Source organism: Callionymus lyra, chromosome 13, assembly GCF_982586985.1.
Source record: "Callionymus lyra chromosome 13, fCalLyr1.hap1.1, whole genome shotgun sequence".
Taxonomy (NCBI): Eukaryota; Metazoa; Chordata; class Actinopteri; order Syngnathiformes; family Callionymidae; genus Callionymus; species Callionymus lyra.
In genome coordinates this window covers 3,088,967-3,115,233 of record NC_141830.1, presented here as the reverse complement: position 1 = coordinate 3,115,233, position 26,267 = coordinate 3,088,967, and the positions used below count along the sequence as shown (strand labels likewise).

Here is a 26,267-nt window from a genome sequence, read left to right as displayed (position 1 = left end):
TTGTGATAGTGTAGAAACAAGTATACAGTATATGTGTAGTATTGTCCAGTACTTGACTCTGGTGTTGTGATAGTGTAGTAACAAGTATATATGTGTAGTATTGTCCAGTACTTGACTCTGGTGTTGTGATAGTGTAGTAACAAGTATATATGTGTAGTATTGTCCAGTACTTGACTCTGGTGTTGTGATAGTGTAGTAACAAGTATATATGTGTAGTATTGTCCAGTACTTGACTCTGGTGTTGTGATAGTGTAGTAACAAGTATATATGTGTAGTATTGTCCAGTACTTGACTCTGGTGTTGTGATAGTGTAGTAACAAGTATATATGTGTAGTATTGTCCAGTACTTGACTCTGGTGTTGTGATAGTGTAGTAACAGGTATATATGTGTAGTATTGTCCAGTACTTGACTCTGGTGTTGTGATAGTGTAGTATTGTCCAGTACTTGACTCTGGTGTCATGATAGTGTAGTAACAAGTATATATGTGTAGTATTGTCCAGTACTTGACTCTGGTGTTGTGATAGTGTAGTAACAAGTATATATGTGTAGTATTGTCCAGGACTTGACTCTAGTGTTGTGATAGTGTAGTAACAAGGAAATATGTGTAGTATTGTCCAGTACTTGACTCTGGTGTTGTGATAGTGTAGTAACAAGTATATATGTGTAGTATTGTCCAGTACTTGACTCTGGTGTTGTAGTATTTACAGACCACATGACTCTTAATGAAGTCGTAACTGCTTTCATTTGTTTTCAAAACACTGACCTTTCATTGCTACGGGTCCTTGTCATTTGAGTTGGTGAAGAAGAACAACAAGCTTCAGTGAATCAGAACATGAATCTGAAACTGGACCCGAGTCGCTCGGCTAGATGACCAGGTTTAACTTCTGCACTTCAGCCCCAAGAAGTCTCTCATTCGTTAGTCTCAATAAAAATACAAACTACTGATGATATAAAACTGTATAATACACATGAAGACAAGTCATCTCTTCAACTCTCGTCCTGCTACAGTAATCAAGCGACATCAGGATGTAAATCTGCTCAAAACAGTCCGGAAACGTTCGTCCATCCTGGGCTGAGAGGGCGTATTCCCATAAGTCAGGGAGCAGGCATCGGTTCGAGCTCGTATGAATTTGGAGGACGTGGTGAAGGAATGTTCTGGAGAGAGATGGAGGTTGGACTCGAACACCTCACATAGGGTTCGGCGCTCGGCTCTGTTTGAACAACTAAGCCGTGAAGGATAATGCGGGTGGTGTACCCGGAGGAAACCCACATGAAGGCGACGTGCACGACTGAAAGGACTTTCATGAAGATGAGAGTCAAATTGTTTTGTTAACAACTTTGTTAACAACAAGTATATATGTGTAGTATTGTCCAGTACTTGACTCTGGTGTTGTGATAGTGTAGTAACAAGTATATATGTGTAGTATTGTCCAGTACTTGACTCTGGTGCTGTGATAGTGTAGTATTGTCCAGTACTTGACTCTGGTGTCATGATAGTGTAGTAACAAGTATATATGTGTAGTATTGTCCAGTACTTGACTCTGGTGTTGTGATAGTGTAGTAACAAGTATATATGTGTAGTATTGTCCAGGACTTGACTCTGGTGTTGTGATAGTGTAGTAACAAGTATATATGTGTAGTATTGTCCAGTACTTGACTCTGGTGTTGTGATAGTGTAGTAACAAGTATATATGTGTAGTATTGTCCAGTATTTGACTCTGGTGTTGTGATAGTGTAGTAACAAGTATATATGTGTAGTATTGTCCAGTACTTGACTCTGGTGTTGTGATAGTGTAGTAACAAGTATATATGTGTAGTGTTGTCCAGTACTTGACTCTGGTGTTGTGATTGTGTAGTAACAAGTATATATGTGTATTATTGTCCAGTACTTGACTCTGGTGTTGTGATAGTGTAGTAACAAGTATATATGTGTAGTATTGTCCAGTACTTGACTCTGGTGTTGTGATAGTGTAGTAACAAGTATATATGTGTAGTATTGTCCAGTACTTGACTCTGGTGTTGTGATAGTGTAGTAACAAGTATATATGTGTAGTATTGTCCAGTACTTGACTCTGGTGTTGTGATAGTGTAGTAACAAGTATATATGTGTAGTATTGTCCAGTACTTATAATAATAATGCGGGTGGTGTACCCGGAGGAAACCCACATGAAGGCGACGTGCACGACTGAAAGGACTTTCATGAAGATGAGAGTCAAATTGTTTTGTTAACAACGTTGATGTTTTCACTTTCAAAGGACAAACCTTAAGTAAATAAGGCCGTTATTAAAAAACTTAATTCTGAATTGACGGTCGAACTTTTGACAAGTTAAGAATAGATCCGAGTATTGGTAACAATCTGTCAATACGAGGCAACAAAAACGATTACAACACAAACAAGATATGTTTATACATATTTGTAGTATTGTCCAGTACTTGACTGGTGTTGTGATAGTGTAGTACCAAGTATATATGTGTAGTATTGTCCAGTACTTGACTCTGGTGTTGTGATAGTGTAGTAACAAGTATATATATGTGTAGTATTGTCCAGTACTTGACTCTGGTGTTGTGATAGTGTAGTAACAAGTATATATGTGTAGTATTGCCCAGTACTTGACTCTGGTGTTGTGATAGTGTAGAAACAAGTATATATGTGTAGTATTGTCCAGTACTTGACTCTGGTGTTGTGATAGTGTAGTAACAAGTATGTATGTGTAGTATTGTCTAGTACTTGACTCTGGTGTTGTGATAGTGTAGAAACAAGTATATATGTGTAGCATTGTCCAGTACTTGACTCTGGTGTTGTGATAATGTAGAAACAAGTATATATGTGTAGTATTGTCCAGTACTTGACTCTGGTGTTGTGATAGTGTAGAAACAAGTGTAGTATTGTCCAGTACTTGACTCTGGTGTTGTGATAGTGTAGAAACAAGTATATATGTGTAGTATTGTCCAGTACTTGACTCTGGTGTTGTGATAGTGTAGTAACAAGTATATATGTGTAGTATTGTCCAGTACTTGACTCTGGTGTTGTGATAGTGTAGTTACAAGTATATATGTGTAGTATTGTCCAGTACTTGACTCTGGTGTTGTGATAGTGTAGAAACAAGTATATATGTGTAGTATTGTCCAGTACTTGACTCTGGTGTTGTGATAGTGTAGTAGCAAGTATATATGTGTAGTATTGTCCAGTACTTGACTCTGGTGTTGTGATAGTGTAGTAACAAGTATATATGTGTAGTATTGTCCAGTACTTGACTGGTGTTATGATAGTGTAGTAACAAGTATATATGTGTAGTATTGTCCAGTACTTGACTCTGGTGTTGTGATAGTGTAGTAACAAGTATATACGTGTAGTATTGTCCAGTACTTGACTCTGGTGTTGTGATAGTGTAGAAACAAGTAAATATGTGTAGTATTGTCCAGTACTTGACTCTGGTGTTGTGATAGTGTAGTAACAAGTATATATGTGTAGTATTGTCCAGTACTTGTCCTCAGTCATCCCCAGGATATAATAGTTCCTTTAGATGAGGAGGACATAATGTTGTCGTCAAGTTGAACTCATGACCAGCCAATAGTAGAAGTCAATAGTAGAAGTCAATAGTAGAAGTCAATAGCAGAAGTCAGGTTAGTGTTTTTAGAGCCAGATGACTTCTCACTCCAGCTATGAAACAGAACTGGTGTCAAGTTAAAAGAAAGCAATCCACACAGAAGTAGGCGGTGAGTTGGCTGCACTGTAACTATACTACCCAGCCTGCCCTCGACGAGTCTATACTTATGAGGTAAACCACAGACATAAACCTAGACAGATGCCCAAACCAAACACTACCTGCGGGCATCAAACCTCCACTTTCACACGAAGAGCACCAGAGATACAAAGCCGCCCTGTGTTCCTTCCACCGCCTCCTCAGCGCTGCTTAAACCCTCGTCTGAGCAGATACCATCCTTGAACCGACGGGGTGGGTGAGGATAGGAAACTGTGGGGGCGGAGGGTCAGTTTAAAAACAAACACACCGTACATCCCATCTGCTTGGCGCAGCAGATCCGTGGTAATGGATTTGTCATAGCGCGGGATGTGCAGAGGAAACTCGTGTAACAGCTTCTCAAGGTCTTGTGCTTTTCGCAAACCCGGACTCAGGAGCTGGTGGTGAAGACGTTGCCACGGGCGGCGTTTGAAAAAGCACGGCAAATCAATGTTTTCTCGGGTTTCCGCAGAGTAACTTTGTTCATGTGCGAGCGGCTCAGATCTCGCTGCACAATCCCAGAGGGGGGATGTTCTATCCTCCAGTTGAACCTCAGCTTCAAATACTGGCCTACTTCTCTGCAACCAGCATCTCTTCCCCGTCACATCCAGACAGGAAGTCAGTTTGTGCTCGAGTTAGTGATCCGTGACGTCGCACTGATTGGTTTGGTATGACCGGATTGAATTAAGAAAGTGCCCAGAGGGCGACTGATCGACGGTCTTCACAACAGCAGATCCACGATGTCGTTCTCCATCCATGTTTCCTTCAGGGATGAGCTTCAAGACTCGGCATCTTGAGAGTTAAATGTCTCCGGTTCAATCCGAACATCCCTGCGAAGCCCACCAACAGTATGTTGCTTCACAAGCGAAAGTAGGAGCGAATGTGGACGGAACCAGGTGGCACTGGTCGGGGTTTGCCTGCCAGCGCAGACTTCGGGGAGCATGGGTGGGCGAGCCGGAGGTCCTTAGGTAACACCGCGTCCGTGGGAGACGAGCGGAGGGCCCGGCCAAAGAAAATCGGGAGGTGGGATGTGAACGTGAAACCTTAAAAATGAAGCTCAGAGGTACATCAACCCACACAGCTGCAGAAAAAAAACATCGATTGAAGATACACTTGTGTGTTTCCCAACAACGACAATGAAACCTGGACACACAACTGCTGTGGAGATCATTCCACGTGACTTTATTAGGGAATAAATCTGATCTTTTAGAAGAGAGCCCATTGAAATCTAGTTTAAATGACATACTTTGATCAGTTTTTGCGATTTTAAGACTTCAAACGGCTGAGGAGGCTTTTGTTAAACATTGACGGGTTTCATCTAAGGTAAGGTAAGGTAAGGTAAACTAACTTTAAAGGTAACTTTCTTGAAAGCAGTTACGACTTCATTAAGAGTCATGTGGTCTGTAAATACTACAACACCAGAGTCAATACTACACATATATACTTGTTACTACACTATCACAACACCAGAGTCAAGTACTGGACAATACTACACATATATACTTGTTACTACACTATCACAACACAAGAGTCAAGTACTGGACAATACTACACATATATACTTGTTACTACACTATCACAACACCAGAGTCAAGTACTGGAAATTGTTTTTTTCCAATAGCCAATACATACAGCAATTCTTTATAAAAAATAAAAAATAAATCAATAAGAACAAGAACATAAAGAGAAAGAACAAGATGATACAATCTAAGTCTAAAGATAAAGACCATAGATCAAAGAAAAACAACAAAGACAAAGGATACAAAGACTAACATAGAACATCCAGATACTTTCACTCCACTCCTGCCCCCGAACTCAGAATTGTACAATTAATCCAAGACCAACCAGAGAGTTCCATCTAGTGGCCTTTCAAAATGAAGACACTGTATCGTGATACTTCATCAGCCGTTTTCATGACGCCTCACCAAGCCATCACTTATACGAACCAACTGGACAATCCTTGGACGAAGCCTCACGGCTCGGACACAAGTAGCTCATCAATGCTAAACTGAACACAAAAAAGAATCAAGCCGTATATGTGGAAAAAGAAATGATTTAGTTCGGTGGGGAAATACTGTATTTAAAGTGCATTTCTTGTTTTCAAGAAATAGTGCTGCAGTCCTGTAAATGGAGCCTTCACTAACCAGAGCAAGAGTCTATGAAGAATCCATCGTGATCCGTCAACCCAAAACCACATGACACCAGATACGCCGCAGCTAATGGTGGACGGAACACTGTGTGTAATCAAATCTACATTAGCGCGAGGATCTCATCGAGACGCTCGGATCCTGATGGATACATGTTGGGATTAGAAGGCTTTTGGCCGCGTGTTCCTTCACCTCCAGGAAATCATGGGTTTGCGTTTTTCATCTGGAGACTCCAACATTCCCCGAGAACTTGCGGATCATCAATATTTGGTTAGTCCGACGCCAATACCGCAGGAGTTACAGAAGCCGAAGACCTCGGTGTCGCCAACTGATAAATCACACGATTAAACCTACAGTGAGATTCTAGACCAATAACGTCGAACCAGGATGGTAGAGAGGATTAATGAAGACTTTCTTCTCACTTTGACAAACAACCTTGAGACGCCATGAGTCCATTAACCAAAGATTTCCTCTCACGGAAAAACCAATCTCAAGTCTGTGCTTCCGTGTTTGACCTCAAGCGCTCGACCTTAAGACCCTCGCCGAGGCTGTGAGAGACGTGTTACTTCGTGTCCCGTTCTTTCCACCAGGAACCGCTGGATTTGCTGAAACCTTTTCGGGGGAATTCATGGTCATTGTTATTCCTCCGAATGAATCCGCCGTCTCATTATGTTTGGCAGCTTTTAAGGAATGAGTTGAAGGTTTTTTTGACTACATTCTTGAGATTTTAGTCGTTTATTTTTTCGAAGCGATCAATCTTCTTTCATCTATTAGGGAATTGCAGAAATGCAAAAACAAGTCGGAAAAAATTCGACTTTTCGAAAACCAGTCTCCACAAGTCCATGTGAACGACTGCGAGGATTTACGTCCGTGTTTTTACGACCTTTAGCATGAGGCGGCAGAGGTGGTGGAATGTTTACTGTTACGATCATGTATGACAGTGGATTTACAGTCTATCAATCACAACAGTGGCTTCAGCAAAGACAAAGGTAAGTAAGTAAGTAAGTATTTATATAGCGCTTTTCCAGACCAGGGTCACAAAGCGCTTAAACAATCAAAACAATATTCAATAAAGTATATACTTTAAAGGTCAAGATAATACTGAGAACAACACAGGAGGAAGATAGTTCCAAAGCTTAGGAGCAACAGCCTGGAAGGATTACTTCTCCTCTGGTCCTGAACCGTGTTCAGGAACCATAAGTAGATTCTGATCCACAGACCTCAGAGCCCGAGCTGGGGTGTAAGTCTGGATCAGATCACTGATGGAAGGTCTGGCCATGAATAGATCTGAAAGTAAGAACCAGAATTTTAAAATGATCCTGAAAGAAACTGGAAGCCAGTGAAGAGTTTGAAGGAGAAATGTGAGTTCTTCTACTAGAGCAGCCAGTGAAGAGTTTGAAGGAGAAATGTGAGTTCTTCTACTAGAGCAGCCCGTGAAGAGTTTGAAGGAGAAATGTGAGTTCTTCTACTAGAGCAGCCAGTGAAGAGTTTGAAGGAGAAATGTGAGTTCTTCTACTAGAGCAGCCCGTGAAGAGTTTGAAGGAGAAATGTGAGTTCTTCTACTAGAGCGGCCAGTGAAGAGTTTGAAGGAGAAATGTGAGTTCTTCTACTAGAGCAGCCAGTGAAGAGTTTGAAGGAGAAATGTGAGTTCTTCTACTAGAGCAGCCAGTGAAGAGTTTGAAGGAGAAATGTGAGTTCTTCTACTAGAGCAGCCAGTGAAGAGTTTGAAGGAGAAATGTGAGTTCTTCTACTAGAGCAGCCAGTGAAGAGTTTGAAGGAGAAATGTGAGTTCTTCTACTAGAGCAGCCAGTGAAGAGTTTGAAGGAGAAATGTGAGTTCTTCTACTAGAGCAGCCAGTGAAGAGTTTGAAGGAGAAATGTGAGTTCTTCTACTAGAGCAGCCCGTGAAGAGTTTGAAAGAGAAATGTGAGTTCTTCTACTAGAGCAGCCAGTGAAGTGTTTGAAGGAGAAATGTGAGTTCTTCTACTAGAGCAGCCAGTGAAGAGTTTGAAGGAGAAATGTGAGTTCTTCTACTAGAGCAGCCCGTGAAGAGTTTGAAGGAGAAATGTGAGTTCTTCTACTAGAGCAGGTCAGAATTCTGGCTGCAGAGTTCTGAATCAACTGCAGACGAGACACATCCTTCTGGTTTAGACATAAAAAATAAACTGCTACAATAGTCCAGACGAGAAGAAACAAACACATGGATTATAAGATCCAGATCATGTTCCGACAACATTTTCCCAAGTTTAGAGATTTTTCTCAGTTGAAGGAAACAGTTTCTGGTCAGTTTTCTTCAGTGTTGAACAAAAGACATGTCTTTATCAAATACAACACCCAGGTTTCTCAGGCTCAGTTTGACAGACAGGTGAAAAGTGCAAGTAGAGAGCATCCTTGGTGGAGCTGGTCATTTCCATGGTTATTATTTTCCAAGAGACAAGATCATAACTGGGTCATGAAAAGTATTCATGCATCTCCTGTTTGTGTTGCAGGACGAAGGACTTCTGGCCTGACCCGGCAGAGTTCCTGTACGAGACATCCGTGCCCTTACGCTCTATAGGAGTGCATTAGGGAGCTAATCCATAGGTCACATTCCCAAAGGGGAAGTTTATGTACCCTTTTGTGTCCGAGCTAATCGTAAAACCAACACGGCGATATAGAGAAACGACTCTGAGGCCCCGGCAGGAAGTCAGGGCTTCCATACCGACACCAGCGCAGGGATCCGCCGTCGTGGCGTCCGAGAGAAAAGTCTGCTCCGGAGTCTGAGCCAACGCGATGTGGAGAGAAGAAAATAATCCCACAAGCTTCATGTTTTCCCGACTTTCACTTTTTAACGATGGGAAACTCGCATGGAAGTTAATTACAAACATCTTTCGACGTTTTGTTTCAGCTCAGACGAAAACCGAGAGATTAACTATCGCCGTCACACTAAGAACAATCGGTTTCAGAGATTATACATGTGTCGACCCGAACAAGATCAAAACATATCACTCGGTTTTGATTGAACCCAAAATCTGTTCAACATTAAATCACATTAATCGAGTCCAGAAATTCTTAATATGTTTCTTACAATTATTTGTCATGACTTTGGACTGTAAAAGCCCCAATTATAAAAATCACAGACACAATTTTAAAATTGTACAAAGGCCAACTTGGGTTGATTTTCAAACATTTTTCTAAAATGCAGAAGGTATAGATCCGTTCATATAAAGTCCCGTCTTATCCACAAAAGCCCATGATAAGACGATGGAAAGTCGGTGCCAGTTTTGGGATCTTGGTGAAAGTTTTTGTTCTTCCATCGAACACGAATGCTTTCTCCAATAATGACTTAGATTGTATCATCTTGTTCTTTCTCTTCATTTCTCTTTGTTCTTGTTCTTATATTAAGGTAAGGTAAGGTAAGGTAAAACTTTATTGATCCCTCAGGAGGTCTCCTTCGGGAAATTGTTTTTTCCAGTAGCCAGCAATTCTTCATAAACAATAAAAAATAATACATAAATAATAAAATAAGAAAAGAACATAAGAGGAAGAACAAGAACAAGATGACACAATCAATAAAGAAAAAGAACAAGATGACACAATCAATTAAGACAAAGAACAAGATGACACAATCAATAAAGACAAAGAACAGGATGACACAATCATAAAGACAAAGAACAAGATGACACAATCAATAAAGACCAAGAACAAGATGACACAATCAATAAAGACAAAGAACAAGATGACACAATAAATAAAGACCAAGAACAATATGACACAATCAATAAAGACAAAGAACAAGATGACACAATCAATAAAGACAAAGAACAAGATGACACAATCAATAAAGACAAAGAACAAGATGACACAATCATAAAGACAAAGAACAAGATGACACAATCATTAAAGACAAAGAACAAGATGACACAATCTAAGTCTAAAGATAAAGATAAAGAACATAGATCAAAGAAAAACAACAAAGACAAAGGATACAAAGACTAACATAGAACAGAACATCCAGATACTTTCACTCCACTCCTGCCCCGAACTCAGAATTGTACAATTTAATAGCCCGAGGGATGAATGAGTCCCTGAGTCTATTAGTTTTGCACCTGGGTAGGAGCATTCGTGCTTCATTCTACTTCTCTGCCCACTGATGACAGTGTTCAGAGGATGACTGTCATCATCCATGATGGACAGTAGTTTGTTCAATGATCTCCTCTCAGCAACTGTCACCAGTGAGTCCAGCTTCATTCCAACCACAGAGCCAGCCCTCCTGATCAACCTGTCCAACCTGTTGACACTCCTCTTGGGACACATTTCCACCCCAACACACCACAGCATAGAACACTGGCCACCACAGACTGGTAGAACATGCAGAGGTTTTAATTTTTATGAAAAATTGCTGTATTGCTGTGGCTAATTGGAAAAAAAAAAAACAATTTCCTGAAGGAGACCTCCTGAGGATCATTAAAGTTCTACCTCACCTTTACTTGTGGTTCAACAAAACACATCACAGTGTTATTTCTGCACGAGTGTCTTCTGACTAGATTATATTTATGGTCCAAGCGTCTGTAACCGTCCTCAGAAGCTTCTCTAACTATCATCTGACGTGGGGGCTGCTGTGGATTCGAGGCGTCATCTGACCTATATTACCTTCTCTGTTTTCCTGCTCCTGCTGCCAAACTTCCCAGATCCCTGAGACAGCTGCAGGCTCTCTCTCTCCGTCGCCTCCTCTCTGTTTACATCCTGATCCTGCTCGCGGACCTCCAGGCTCGGGGCCCAGTCGGACCCCCTTCCACACACACAGAAAGTTGGCAGCGCTCGCTTCCTCTCCCCTCGTTTTATCTCCCAGGGACGAGACCTTTCGCTATTAAACGTCCAGATGTGAGGAGCCTATGTTCTGAGATGGACGGGCGACGCGTTGATTGAAATTCAATTCCAGAGGTCCATGAGAAGTTTGGTCTAGAAGGTCTAGTCTGAAGTATGTTCTTGAGTTGCATCTCGACTCAGGTCCTTCTCTTGTAGGACTTCTAATGCTGCTGCTCAGACCCTTTGAGAATATGATATAACATGATATAACATGATAGAATATGATATAATATGATATAACATGATAGAATATGATAGAATATGATAGAACATGATAGAACATGATAGAACATGATAGAACATGAAAGAATATGAAAGAATATGATAGAATATGATAGAATATGATAGAACATGATAGAATATGATATAACATGATAGAATATGATAGAACATGATAGAATATGATATAACATGATAGAATATGATATAACATGATAGAATATGATAGAACATGATAGAATATGATAGAACATGATAGAACATGATATAATATGATAGAACATGATAGAATATGATAGAATATGATATAACATGATAGAATATGATATAACATATTCTTCTTCTAATGCTGCTGCTCAGACCCATTGAGAATATGATATAACATGATAGAATATGATAGAATATGATATAACATGATAGAATATGATAGAATATGATATAACATGATAGAATATGATATAACATGATAGAATATGATAGAATATGAAAGAATATGATATAACATGATAGAATATGATAGAATATGAAAGAATATGAAAGAATATGATAGAATATGATATAACATGATAGAATATGATAGAATATGATAGAATATTATAGAATATGATAGAATATGATAGGACATGATAGAATATGATATAATATGATAGAATATGATAGAATATGATAAAACATGATAGAATATGATAGAATATGATAGAATATGATAGAACATGATAGAATATGATAGAATATGATAGAACATGATAGAACATGATATAATATGATATAACATGATAGAATATGATAGAACATGATAGAACATGATAGAATATCATAGAAAATCATAGAAAATCATAGAATATCATAGAATATGATAGAACATGATAGAACATGATAGAACATGATATAACATGATATAACATGATATAATATGATAGAATATGATAGAACATGATATAACATGATATAACATGATATAACATGATAGAATATGATATAATATGATAGAACATGATAGAATATGAAATAATATGATATTATATGATAGAATATGATAGAACATGATAGAATATGATATAGTATGATAGAATATGATAGAATATGATAGGACATGATAGAATATGATATAACATGATAGAATATGATATAACATGATAGAATATGATAGAATATGATAGAGCATGATAGAATATGATAGAATATGATAGAACATGATAGAATATGATAGAATATGATATAACATGATATAACATGATATAACATGATATAACATGATAGAATATCATAGAATATGATAGAATATGATATAACATGATAGAATATGATAGGATATAACATGATAGAATATGATAGGATATAACATGATAGAGCATGATACAATATGATAGAACATGATAGAACATGATAGAACATGATAGAATATGATAGAATATGATAGAATGTGATAGAATATGATAGAACATGATAGAATATGATAGAACATGATAGAATATGATAGAATCTGCTGCACTTTTGAATAGTTTCATTTTTGGCTCCTTGATAATGTGTATTTAAAACCACCATTGAAACTGAACTCCTGCTCGTAGAGGTTTTTCTATGGAAGTAAATCAGTATCAACAGAATATTCAATGGTTTTAATTTAAGATTTGAAATGAATGAAAGTTTTATTATTAAAATGTACCCGTACTAGCAGAATAGTACCACAAGTACTGAGCTACTCGATCAAACTTTCATTATGTCACCATTACATACAAATATACAAACATTTTTTAGATTGAATTTAAAAGGCTATAGATGAAACAAATAAATGAAAAATATGAAATAAATAACAAATAAAATACATTTAGAAACATTTTTTGAGTACATTTGTTTCATCTATTTTGTAAATATCCCGTTTTGTACTTTAAAAGAAATTCAACTTTTTAATATACAAAAGATTAAATGATTAAATGAAAATTTCAATAATATAGTTATGTAAGTCAAATATTTAAAAAAAAACATATATAAAAAAATAGAAAAAAAGTTACGATTTTAAATGTATAATTCGAGGTATTCTGACGACACTGATGTACTTCAGTATATTTGGCACTAAGTCATACTTCTTTATAAACTCAAAGTGGTTTCATTTTATCTAAAAAAGACTTGAAACATTCTTATCGTATAGAATCATTGAACGTTCCAAACAAAGGACTTGATTTGTGTTCACGTCCGCTCGCTGGTTCTGGACACACAACCGAGCCGTCGGTCGGACCCACAACATTCCTCCTGACATGAGCCTGTCGCTCGGGCAACCCAAGAGGTGCCTTGCTCCCCAACATCCTCTTCAGGACGGGATTGGAACCCTCTCAAGCAACACAGACCATGTATATAAGAAGGTTAGCACGCGCAAGACCCCCTGCAGTTTGCCTACCAGCCAGCAGTTGGTGTGGAAGATGCCATCCTTCACCTCCTGCATCGGACCTACTCCCACTTGGATAAAGGAAGCGGTTCAGTGAGGATCCTGTTCCTGGACTTTTCTAGTGCCTTCAACACTATCCAACCCACTCTGCTGCAGGACAAACTGACTAAGATGCATGTGGACCCTGGTCTGGTCTCCTGGATTACGGACTATCTTACTGATCGACCACAGTATGTCAGGCTGAAGGACATCACGTCTGACACTGTGCAGTACAGGAGCACCTCAGGGGACAGTACCGGCCCCTCTCCTCTTCACCATCTACACTTCGGACTTCTGCTACAACTCAGAGCTGAGTCTCGTCCAGAAGTATGCTGACGACACTGCCATTGTTGGATGCATCAGGGACAACAGTGAAGACGAGTACAGGAGTCTGATACGTGACTTTGTGGACTGGAGTGAGAGGAACCACTTGCAGCTGAACACCTCAAAAACCAAGGAGCTGGTCTTGGACTTCGGGAGGTCCAGGACAAAGCCACGTTCAGTGTCCATCAGAGGCGACGAGGTGGAGATAGTGGACAACTATAAGTACCTCGGTGTGTGGATGGACAGTAAACTGGACTGGTCCTGCAATACAGACCATGTATATAAGAAGGTTCAGAGTAGACTGTACTTTCTGAGGAGGCTTCGATCATTTAACATCTGCAAGAAGCTCCTCTGCATGTTCTACCAGTCTGTGGTGGCCAGTGTCATGTTCTATACTGTGGTGTGTTGGGGTGGAAATGTGTCCAAGAGGAGTGTCAACAGGTTGGACAGGTTGATCAGGAGGGCTGGCTCTGTGGTTGGAATGAAGCTGGACTCACTGGTGACAGTTGCTGAGAGGAGATCATTGAACAAACTACTGTCCATCATGGATGATGACAGTCATCCTCTGAACACTGTCATCAGTGAGCAGAGAAGCAGATGAAGCACGAATGCTCCTACCCAGGTGCAACACTAATAGACTCAGGGACTCATTCATCCCTCGGGCTATTAAATTGTACAATTCTGAGTTCGGGGGCAGGAGTGGAGTGAAAGTATCTGGATGTTCTGTTCTATGTTAGTCTTTGTATCCTTTGTCTTTGTTGTTTTTCTTTGACCTATGTTCTTTATCTTTATCTTTAGACTTAGATTGTGTCATCTTGTTCTTCCTCTTTATGATCAATAAAGTTTTACCTTACCTTACCTTACCTTAAGCAGACCCTCGTGATACGTCAAACTATACTATAAAAGCTGAGATCGTGTCTATTGACCAAAACCTGTCACTTTGTTTTTCACCTGCTGCGGATTGATCTGGAAAACTAAGGCTTAAGGAAAAGTCTGGTCCCAGAACCAGAACCTCCTGTGAAGGAAAACCTCCAAGAACCTCACGGGTTCAGCCTGAAATCCAACACCACTTCTTTAGAAACTGTTTTTACAATTTATAGATGTTCCTTTTCCCCTCTCGGCATAATTCGAGTCTATCATTAAAGGATTTATTGGGAAAGAAAATAGAGTCGCTCGCCGGATCGAAGCCCGGAGCGAGCGAGTCTGAGCCCGACAGCTGGTCCCACTCAAACCCACGACACCAGCAGAGGTTTTCCGGGTCGCTCGTGAGGTCGAGAGAACGTTGAGCTCACCATGTCCAGTTCTTGGGAGACGCGTCGTTTGCGTAGCTCCTCCATGCGGTCGCTGACGTCACTGAAGCAGGTGTTGTAGTACTCGGAGTACTCTTGTGCCAGGTCATCGATGTTGCCCAGAGAACCGTCCTGCAGAGGAGACAAGTATTAGTGGTCAACTCTAAGTTCAAGTCAATGTTCCGCCTGCAGATACACAAACAGATCTTATCAAGACCTGGTCAACGCCGCCGTTCTATAGTTAGAGAGAAAGAATTGTTGGCGTTCCTTGAAGGTTTGCTAAACTCTTATCACTGATGCCCTTCAGCAGCTCGGACATTCAACTCTAAACCAAACACTGTCTTCCGGTTCGTTGCCGTCTCGGGCCGCCTCGCTTCCTGTCATTGTGAGGCTGGTGTTTATGATGGCGGGAGGAAGTCGCTCTCATGGCTGTTCGTACTTTACAGTCGTGACTTCAGATGCTAGTTCGGTCGAACGTGAGAATCTCTCAGCGTCAAATACCACAAAGACATTTCAGAGACGGGGATTATCACAAAGAATATTTCCTTCATTTCTTTTAGTACTGCAAGTATCAGATTCACGTGTTTCTGGCAGAACCGACAGGAGCAGTATGACAAATAATATACATTAATAAAAAGTATATATTTATATGTATATATATATATTTAAGGTAAGGTAAGGTAAGGTAAAACTTTATTGATCCCTCAGGAGGTCTCCTTCGGGAAATTGTTTTTTACCACTAGCCAGCAGTTTTTCATAAACAATAAAAAATGATACATAAAAATAAAATAAGAAGAAGAACATAAAGAGGAAGAACAAGATGACACAATCTAAGTCTAAAGATAAAGATAAAGAACATAGGTCAAAGAAAAACAACAAAGGATACAAAGACTAACATAGAACAGAACATCCAGATACTTTCACTCCACTCCTGCCCCCGAACTCAGAATTGTACAATTTAATAGCCCGAGGGATGAATGAGTCCCTGAGTCTATTTGTTTTGCACCTGGGTAGGAGCATTCGTGCTTCATCTGCTTCTCTGCTCACTGATAACAGTGTTCAGAGGATGACTGTCATCATCCATGATGGACAGTAGTTTGTTCAATGATCTCCTCTCAGCAACTGTCACCAGTGAGTCCAGCTTCATTCCAACCACAGAGCCAGCCCTCCTGATCAACCTGTCCAACCTGTTGACCTCCTCTTGGACACATTTCCACCCCAACACACCACAGCATAGAACACTGGCCACCACAGACTGGTAGAACATGCAGAGGAGCTTCTTGCAGATGTTAAACGATCGAAGCCTCCTCAGAAAGTACAGTCTACTCTGAACCTTCTTATATACATGGTCTGTGTTGCAGGACCAGTTTACTGTCCATCCACACACCGAGGTACTTATAGTTGTCCACTATCTCCACCTCGTCGCCTCTGATGGACACTGGACGTGGCTTTGTCCCGGACCTCCCAAGTCCAAGACCAGCTCCTTGGTCTTTGAGGTGTTCAGCTGCAAGTGGTTCCTTTATTATTATTTGTTGATTTTCTTATTCGTTTGCACATTTATGAGACAAATGTTGAGTGTTTTTATTATACTAAAGATTGCTCGTCACCACTATTTGAATGTATAAGTTTTAGGGTTTGTAAAGTATTTGCACGTTTATAAGACAAATGTTTAGTTTTGATATTATACTTGAAGGCTGGTCGACGCTGTTTGAAAGTTGAATAGTTGTTTATTTTGTTTACTTTTGCTACTATACGCTGAAGCCTGTTACCATCACCATTCTTTGAATGTAAAATGATTTTATTTACTTAATAAAGATGTGTATTTCAAAGTAAAGTTACTCTTTTTACCATGGTATCAAAAAGTATCAAAAAAACTGACAGGTATTGGTATCCACTACTGACATCTTTGTATCTTGACAACCCTTGTCTGAACAAACATATCAATGGACCCAGAGTTACACACAAAGATCCATATGCTAAAGGACAGTTATACACACTTAGTACTTGGTACACACCAAGACACAGCCACACAGATGTACCACAACATAAGAATAAATGTATGTTTGGATGATGGACCTTACGAAAAACAAGAAGAGCACAAACCAAACACTACACACTAAGACATGACACCCCAAATCGTCATGACAGCAGAAATTCTCCACGTGGTAGTATTTGTATCGGATCAAAAATAGTTTTATAAGAACTGATCACATGCATTACTTAATCACCAAAAGGCTGGACATTCTTGTTTCACTTCATGAGGGAATTCCTGCATCAGAAGTGTTACTATTGTTCCGAGAAACACAAGGAAGTGAAAGTTTTCGGCCTGAACCGCAGTGAAATCATCTGAATAGTTTGAAAGAATTGTAACCAAAGTCTGTGAAAGCTTTGAAGCGATCTCTGGAGCTCCTGCATGTTTTTAACCCTCGTAGCTTGTTTACTGAGGAGGTACCTTTGTGTACACGGATCAACAACAAGACATGTTTCAAAAAAACCTTCTAGTGCGAACGTACAGAACCCGCGTACAAAGGCTGGTTTGACGCGTCTCACCGTGTCGAGAATATAGGACGTTCTCGCAGTGAAAGCCAACTGTTGAATATTCATGGGTGTTGATCTAATCTGTGCCAGGACGACAGCATTGAGTCACTGTGAGGCTCGAACACTGTCTCTCAGTCTCCGGAACCGGACTCTCCGGGTGCCAGACCCGCTCGTGAATGGACGGCTATGTGCGAGCGTCTCGCGCGTCGTCGTAGCGTCTTCTTCGGGGGTCTTGTCTTGTCCGAGGGCATCAGCATTCACGCCGAGACGACCAGACCAAAACAAAGTGAGCGCCAAGAAATGTGCGGATGAATGGAGTCGTCACAGAGGGACGAGCGGGATCTTCTCGCCGTCGTGTCACTTTGAGTGGCGGTCATCTATACGCCCCGATTCCTGGGAAACATTCCGTCCGGACACGTGGTCCGAGACGACGGACATTCCCGACGGTAACACTAGCCGGGGCCGACAGATGCTCTCGCCTCCGTTTCGCAAGAGGACCCGAAAGAATGCGATGGTTTTTAATCACCCAAAACATGGCGGGTCCGGTCGGGTCACGGTGATTTCTGACCCCGAGAGGAAGTGAATCGGATCAAAAGCTCGAGTCACGTTCCTTCTGTGTCCTGTCCCACTGAACATCCAGGGACAGGACATTGAGATTGTCACGTCTTACAAGTTCCTGGGTGTTCACCTCAACAACCGCCTGGACTGGGTGGATAACACTGCTGCTCTTTATAAAAAAGGGCGGAGTAGACTCTACCTGCTCCGGAGGTTGAGGTCGTTTGGTGTCCAGGGGTCACTCCTGAAGTCATTCTATGACTCAGTAGTGGCCTCTGCCATCTTCAACGGTGTGGTCTGCTGGGGGAGCAGCATGACAGCAAAGGATAGGGCTAAACTGGACAGCCTTATTAAGAAGGCCGGTTACGTCCTAGGGCGCCCCCTGGATCCTGTGGAGGAAGTGACTGGGGGGAGGATACGGAGCAAGTTGGCCTCCATGAGGAGGAACTTGTCTCACCCTCTCCAGCACACACTGAGGGCATTGAGGAGCTCCATCAGTGATAGGATGCTCCATCCCAGGTGTGTGAGGGAGAGGTACCGCAGGTCCTTCCTCCCTGCTGCCATCAGACTCCACAATAAGAACACAGCCAGATAATTATTTAACTGCACCTTTCTTGTTATTTTTGTAAATATGATTGTGAATATATAATATAGTGCAGATTTATTTTCTATTCTATTTAGATTTTTTTCTTTTCTTTTTAATATTTTATTTCTGGGTGTTTTATTTTTATTTTTTTGGTATATTGCTCTTGCTGTTGTTAAAACGAATTTCCCCTCGCGGGACAATAAAGGATTCTGATTCTGATTCTTCAGTTGCATCAGCTCGTGACCTCGGCTCCGCCGCCTTCGACGTCACCTCGTAAACTGAAACCACAGGGACGTGTGCGTCGCCGTAGAAACCCTGAGGAAATCCAAGTAGCTACTGACGTTAGCTTGTGGAAGGATAGGTAGAGTTCAGATCTTCACTGGACTTTCAAACGTAGTGAATGATTTGTGAGAGAAACTGGGGGGTTCAGAAGAGAGTCCAACATCTGGAGTTCACAGATTGAAAAGACCTCGGGTTCAATATCGACGATTGAACAGATCTTTTCGCCTTTAAATACAGCGTTCCTGATGAAAACAGTGGAATTCACTGACACTACAAACGGGGATTAAGTGTCGACGCTCGACTCGTTTCTCATGATGTAACCACGTCTCCACCCAGGACCGAGAAGAGGACAACTCCCCATATTAACTCCAACAATGGAAACAATAGCCAAACAAAAACAGCTGAAAACAAAATGTCTCGACGACGTGTGTGTGTGTGTGTGTGTGTGTGTGTCCACTTACAGCTGTCCCTTTAAAACACTTCTAGTTTTTATAAATGTTCTTCCATTTCAAGGGCCTGGTTCTAAAGATGAATGTTGTCGGTGGATTTATAAACTACAATCACCCGGAGACTTTAACTTCAGCCGAGTCACATGACCCGCGATCAAATCAACTCAACAGTTTTCATGACCAGGAATCGAACCCTCAACACCAGGGCGGTGTCGGAACCACTGGACCACCAGGGATCGTAACATCTAAAGCTACAGCCTTTAAAAACGTGTTGTTGGACAAACACAAAATAAAATAAGTAAGTAAGTAATATTTATTTATATAGCGCTTTTCGAGACCAGGGTCACAAAGCGCTTAAACAATCAAAACAATACTCAAAAAAGTACATACTTTAAAGATCAAGATAATACTGAGAACAACACAGGAGTTCCAGAAAATCAAGGAAAAGCCTGAACAAATGGAAACGTCTTAAGATGTTTCTTGAAGGAGTCAGTAGATCATCAAACACAGATGTTTCTTGAAGGAGTCAGTAGATCATCAAACACAGATGTTTCTTGAAGGAGTCAGTAGATCATCAAACACAGATGTTTCTTGAAGGAGTCAGTAGATCATCAAACACAGATGTTTCTTGAAGGAGTCAGTAGATCATCAAACACAGATGTTTCTTGAAGGAGTCAGTAGATCATCAAACACAGATGTTTCTTGAAGGAGTCAGTAGATCATCAAACACAGATGTTTCTTGAAGGAGTCAGTAGATCATCAAACACAGATGTTTCTTGAAGGAGTCAGTAGATCATCAAACACAGATGTTTCTTGAAGGAGTCAGTAGATCATCAAACACAGATGTTTCTTGAAGGAGTCAGTAGATCATCAAACACAGATGTTTCTTGAAGGAGTCAGTAGATCATCAAACACACAGATGTTTCTTAAAGGAGTCAGTAGATCATCAAACACAGATGTTTCTTGAAGGAGTCAGTAGATCATCAAACACAGATGTTTCTTGAAGGAGTCAGTAGATCATCAAACACAGATGTTTCTTGAAGGAGTCAGTAGATCATCAAACACAGATGTTTCTTGAAGGAGTCAGTTGATCATCAAACACAGATGTTTCTTGAAGGAGTCAGTAGATCATCAAACACAGATGTTTCTTGAAGGAGTCAGTAGATCATCAAACACAGATGTTTCTTGAAGGAGTCAGTAGATCATCAAACACAGATGTTTCTTGAAGGAGTCAGTAGATCATCAAACACAGATGTTTCTTGAAGGAGTCAGTAGATCATCAAACACAGATGTTTCTTGAAGGAGTCAGTAGATCATCAAACACAGATGTTTCTTAAAGGAGTCAGTAGATCATCAAACACAGATGTTTCTTGAAGGAGTCAGTAGATCATCAAACACAGATGTTTCTTGAAGGAGTCAGTAGATCATCAAACACAGATGTTTCTTGAAGGAGTCAGTAGATCATCAAACACAGATGGTTCTTGAAGGAGTCAGTAGATCATCAAACACAGATGTTTCTTGAAGGAGTCAGTAGATCATCAAACACAGATGTTTCTTGAAGGAGTCAGTAGATCATCAAACACAGATGTTTCTTGAAGGAGTCAGTAGATCATCAAACACAGATGTTTCTTAAAGGAGTCAGTAGATCATCAAACACAGATGTTTCTTAAAGGAGTCAGTAGATCATCAAGCGCAAAGAGAGAGAAGATCGTTCCAAAGCTTAGGAGCAACAGCCTGAAAAGATTTCTCTCCTCTGGTCCTGAGTCGTGTGCGTGGAACCATAAGTAGATTCTGATCCACAGACCTCAGAGCCCGAGCTGGGGTGTAAGGCTGGATCAGATCAGTGACGACCAGGAGCAGACAATAGAGTCTCTGAGGTCATGGAGGAACGTAAAAAGTGCGAGTCCTTTCACTTCAGGAAGGATCGCCCTGAGGAACATGGAGAGGCATGTTCTGTCAGGAAGGTTCAACAACTAACCGGTTTTAACATTACCTTGCATGACTCACCAGAAAATCATTAGTCTGGACTCAGAAGATCGGCGTCATGTGCTCCAGGAAAGACCTGGAAACGGAGATTCATAACCGACTGAAAGGTCTGGTTACTGTCTCTGGACTGGAAGATTAGAGGCCACGGTCCAGAACCTTCAGGACTTCCTGAGGATATTCAAGGCTCAGCCAAAACAGAGGAATCGTGCCAGGTATGAGCGTGACCTCGGTAATGACCCGGGGTGGTGATGTACGCCTTCTGCGACCTTGAAGGCTTTAAGAAGAAGGTATGTCAATACCTGTAGTTGCAACTTCGTTTATTAATATTTAATGTGTGGTTTTGCAACTTGATACGTCTTGTAACAGAGTTTATTTTGTATTTTTTCCTTGTAAATAAAAGTATTTCTTCTAAAATTGTGGGTCTTTTTCAAATCTTTTTGGTCTTGAAAATGTTATCAAGTATTTTCCGAAGTATATGGAGTTAAACAAGGTGGGTACAGTGACAACACTACATGTGAAGTATTAATGGATCTATGAAGTAGCATCTCTACGTGAAGTATTAATGGATCTATGAAGTAGCATCTCTACATGAAGTATTAGTGGATCTATGAAGTAGCATCTCTACGTGAAGTATTAATGGATCTATGAAGTAGCATCTCTACATGAAGTATTAATGGATATATGAAGTAGCATCTCTACGTGAAGTATTAATGGATCTATGAAGTAGCATCTCTACATGAAGTATTAATGGATATATGAAGTAGCATCTCTACGTGAAGTATTAATGGATATATGAAGTAGCATCTCTACGTGAAGTATTAATGGATCTATGAAGTAGCATCTCTACATGAAGTATTAATGGATCTATGAAGTAGCATCTCTACATGAAGTATTAATGGATCTATGAAGTAGCATCTCTACGTGAAGTATTAATGGATCTATGAAGTAGCATCTCTACGTGAAGTATTAATGGATATATGAAGTAGCATCTCTACATGAAGTATTAGTGGATCTATGAAGTAGCATCTCTACGTGAAGTATTAGTGGATCTATGAAGTAGCATCTCTACGTGAAGTATTAGTGGATCTATGAAGTAGCATCTCTACGTGAAGTATTAGTGGATCTATGAAGTAGCATCTCTACGTGAAGTATTAGTGGATCTATGAAGTAGCATCTCTACATGAAGTATTAGTGGATCTATGAAGTAGCATCTCTACATGAAGTATTAGTGGATCTATGAAGTAGCATCTCTACGTGAAGTATTAGTGGATCTATGAAGTAGCATCTCTACATGAAGTATTAGTGGATCTATGAAGTAGCATCTCTACGTGAAGTATTAGTGGATCTATGAAGTAGCATCTCTACGTGAAGTATTAGTGGATCTATGAAGTAGCATCTCTACATGAAGTATTAGTGGATCTATGAAGTAGCATCTCTACATGAAGTATTAGTGGATCTATGAAGTAGCATCTCTACATGTAGTATTAGTGGATCTATGAAGTAGCATCTCTACATGAAGTATTAGTGGATCTATGAAGTAGCATCTCTACATTAAGTATTAGTGGATCTATGAAGTAGCATCTCTACGTGAAGTATTAGTGGATCTATGAAGTAGCATCTCTACATGAAGTATTAGTGGATCTATGAAGTAGCATCTCTACATGAAGTATTAGTGGATCTATGAAGTAGCATCTCTACATGAAGTATTAGTGGATCTATGAAGTAGCATCTCTACATGAAGTATTAGTGGATCTATGAAGTAGCATCTCTACATGAAGTATTAGTGGATCTATGAAGTAGCATCTCTACATGAAGTATTAGTGGATCTATGAAGTAGCATCTCTACGTGAAGTATTAGTGGATCTATGAAGTAGCATCTCTACATGAAGTATTAATGGATCTATGAAGTAGAATCTCTACATGAAGTATTAATGGATCTATGAAGTAGCATCTCTACATGAAGTATTAGTGGACCTATGAAGTAGCATCTCTACGTGAAGTATTAGTGGATCTATGAAGTAGCATCTCTACATGAAGTATTAGTGGATCTATGAAGTAGCATCTCTACATGAAGTATTAGTGGACCTATGAAGTAGCATCTCTACGTGAAGTATTAGTGGATCTATGAAGTAGCATCTCTACATGAAGTATTAGTGGATCTATGAAGTAGCATCTCTACGTGAAGTATTAGTGGATCTATGAAGTAGCATCTCTACATGAAGTATTAATGGATCTATGAAGTAGCATCTCTACATGAAGTATTAATGGATCTATGAAGTAGCATCTCTACGTGAAGTATTAGTGGATCTATGAAGTAGCATCTCTACGAGAAGTATTAGTGGATCTATGAAGTAGCATCTCTACGAGAAGTATTAGTGGATCTATGAAGTAGCATCTCTACGAGAAGTATTAGTGGATCTATGAAGTAGCATCTCTACATGAAGTATTAGTGGATCTATGAAGTAGCATCTCTACATGAAGTATTAGTGGATCTATGAAGTAGCATCTCTACGAGAAGTATTAGTGGATCTATGAAGTAGCATCTCTACATGAAGTATTAGTGGATCTATGAAGTAGCATCTCTACATGAAGTATTAGTGGATCTATGAAGTAGCATCTCTACATGAAGTATTAGTGGATCTATGAAGTAGCATCTCTACATGAAGTATTAGTGGATCTATGAAGTAGCATCTCTACATGAGGTATTAGTGGATCTATGAAGTAGCATCTCTACGTGAAGTATTAATGGATCTATGAAGTAGCATCTCTACGTGAAGTATTAATGGATATATGAAGTAGCATCTCTACGTGAAGTATTAGTGGATCTATGAAGTAGCATCTCTACATGAAGTATTAATGGATCTATGAAGTAGCATCTCTACATGAAGTATTAATGGATCTATGAAGTAGCATCTCTACGTGAAGTATTAGTGGATCTATGAAGTAGCATCTCTACATGAAGTATTAGTGGATCTATGAAGTAGCATCTCTACATGAAGTATTAATGGATCTATGAAGTAGCATCTCTACATGAAGTATTAATGGATCTATGAAGTAGCATCTCTACGTGAAGTATTAGTGGATCTATGAAGTAGCATCTCTACATGAAGTATTAGTGGATCTATGAAGTAGCATCTCTACATGAAGTATTAGTGGATCTATGAAGTAGCATCTCTACATGAAGTATTAGTGGATCTATGAAGTAGCATCTCTACATGAAGTATTAGTGGATCTATGAAGTAGCATCTCTACATGAAGTATTAGTGGATCTATGAAGTAGCATCTCTACATGAAGTATTAGTGGATCTATGAAGTAGCATCTCTACATGAAGTATTAATGGATCTATGAAGTAGCATCTCTACATGAAGTATTAGTGGATCTATGAAGTAGCATCTCTACATGAAGTATTAATGGATCTATGAAGTAGCATCTCTACGTGAAGTATTAGTGGATCTATGAAGTAGCATCTCTACGTGAAGTATTAGTGGATCTATGAAGTAGCATCTCTACATGAAGTATTAATGGATCTATGAAGTAGCATCTCTACATGAAGTATTAGTGGATCTATGAAGTAGCATCTCTACATGAAGTATTAGTGGATCTATGAAGTAGCATCTCTACATGAAGTATTAGTGGATCTATGAAGTAGCATCTCTACGTGAAGTATTAGTGGATCAAATCGATCGTTTGACTCGAACTTGTGTTTCATAAAACCATCTCATTGAGTTGTGTTGTTGTTGTTGTGTTGCATTAAGAGTGTGTTGTTCTTCAGGATCCAGAGGGAAAACTCTCATAAACGCTCAGAGGCCCCCAGACGTCGGCCCCCGGCGTAATAAATCCAGATAGATTGCCTGGATGTGAGCCAGATCTCCCAGCCGGTGTCAGAGTTCACGCATCCTCTTACGTGCACTCTCACACACACACTCACACACACACACACACACACACGTCTGAACTTACACACATTTACATCTTCTCTTCCAGACCAAACTGAATTAACACGTCTTTGATTGAACTCGAGACGCATTTGTTTTCACGTCAACACGAGAGTTCACGTGTCAGTGTCACTTCAGAAACCACTGTCAATCATCTTGTTCAGGTGAGACGGGAGAAGATCACTGGAGTAGATCACTGGAGTACATCACTGGAGTAGATAAATGAAGTAGATGACTGAAGTAGATCACTGAAGTACATCACTGAAGTACATCACTGAAGTACATCACTGAAGTACATCACTGAAGTAGATCACTGAAGTACATCACTGAAGTAGATCATGGAGTAGATCACTGAAGTAGATAAATGAAGTACATCACTGAAGTAGATCATGGAGTAGATCACTGAAGTACACCACTGAAGTAGATCACTGAAGTAGATCACTGTAGTAGATCACTGTAGTAGATCACTGAAGTAGATTATTGAAGTCGATCACTGAAGTAGATCACTGTAGTAGATCACTGAAGTAGATTATTGAAGTAGATCACTGAAGTAGATCACTGAAGTAGATTATTGAAATAGATCACTGAAGTAGATCACTGGAGTAGAAAATTGAAGTAGATCACTGAAGTAGATCACGGAATTACATCACTGAAGTAGATCACTGGAGTAGATCACTGAAGTGGATCAATGAAGTAGATAACTGGAGTAGATTATTGAAGTAGATCACTGATGTAGATAACTGGAGTAGATTATTGAAGTAGATCACTGATGTAGATCACTGGAGTAGATCACTGATGTAGATCACTGGAGTAGATCACTGTAGTAGATTATTGAAGTAGATCACTGAAGTAGATCACTGGAGTAGATCACTGAAGTAGATCACTGAAGTAGATAAATGAAGTAGATGACTGTAGTAGATCACTGTAGTAGATCACTGAAGTAGATTAT

The 26,267-nt window shown here is 39.9% G+C and overlaps 1 protein-coding gene across 4 annotated transcripts in view; it reads right to left on the bottom strand.

Annotated features, from left to right (window-relative positions):
- sash1a (SAM and SH3 domain containing 1a) overlaps positions 1-26,267 on the bottom strand; it is a 277,273-nt gene that overhangs the window by 52,836 nt on the left and 198,170 nt on the right. For all 4 annotated transcript variants that reach the window (XM_087805052.1, XM_087805053.1, XM_087805055.1 and 1 more), the window contains exon 2: positions 14,990-15,118. In XM_087805052.1, coding sequence (XP_087661178.1) covers positions 14,990-15,118 — 129 coding nt within the window. The remainder of the gene's footprint in view (positions 1-14,989; positions 15,119-26,267) is intronic.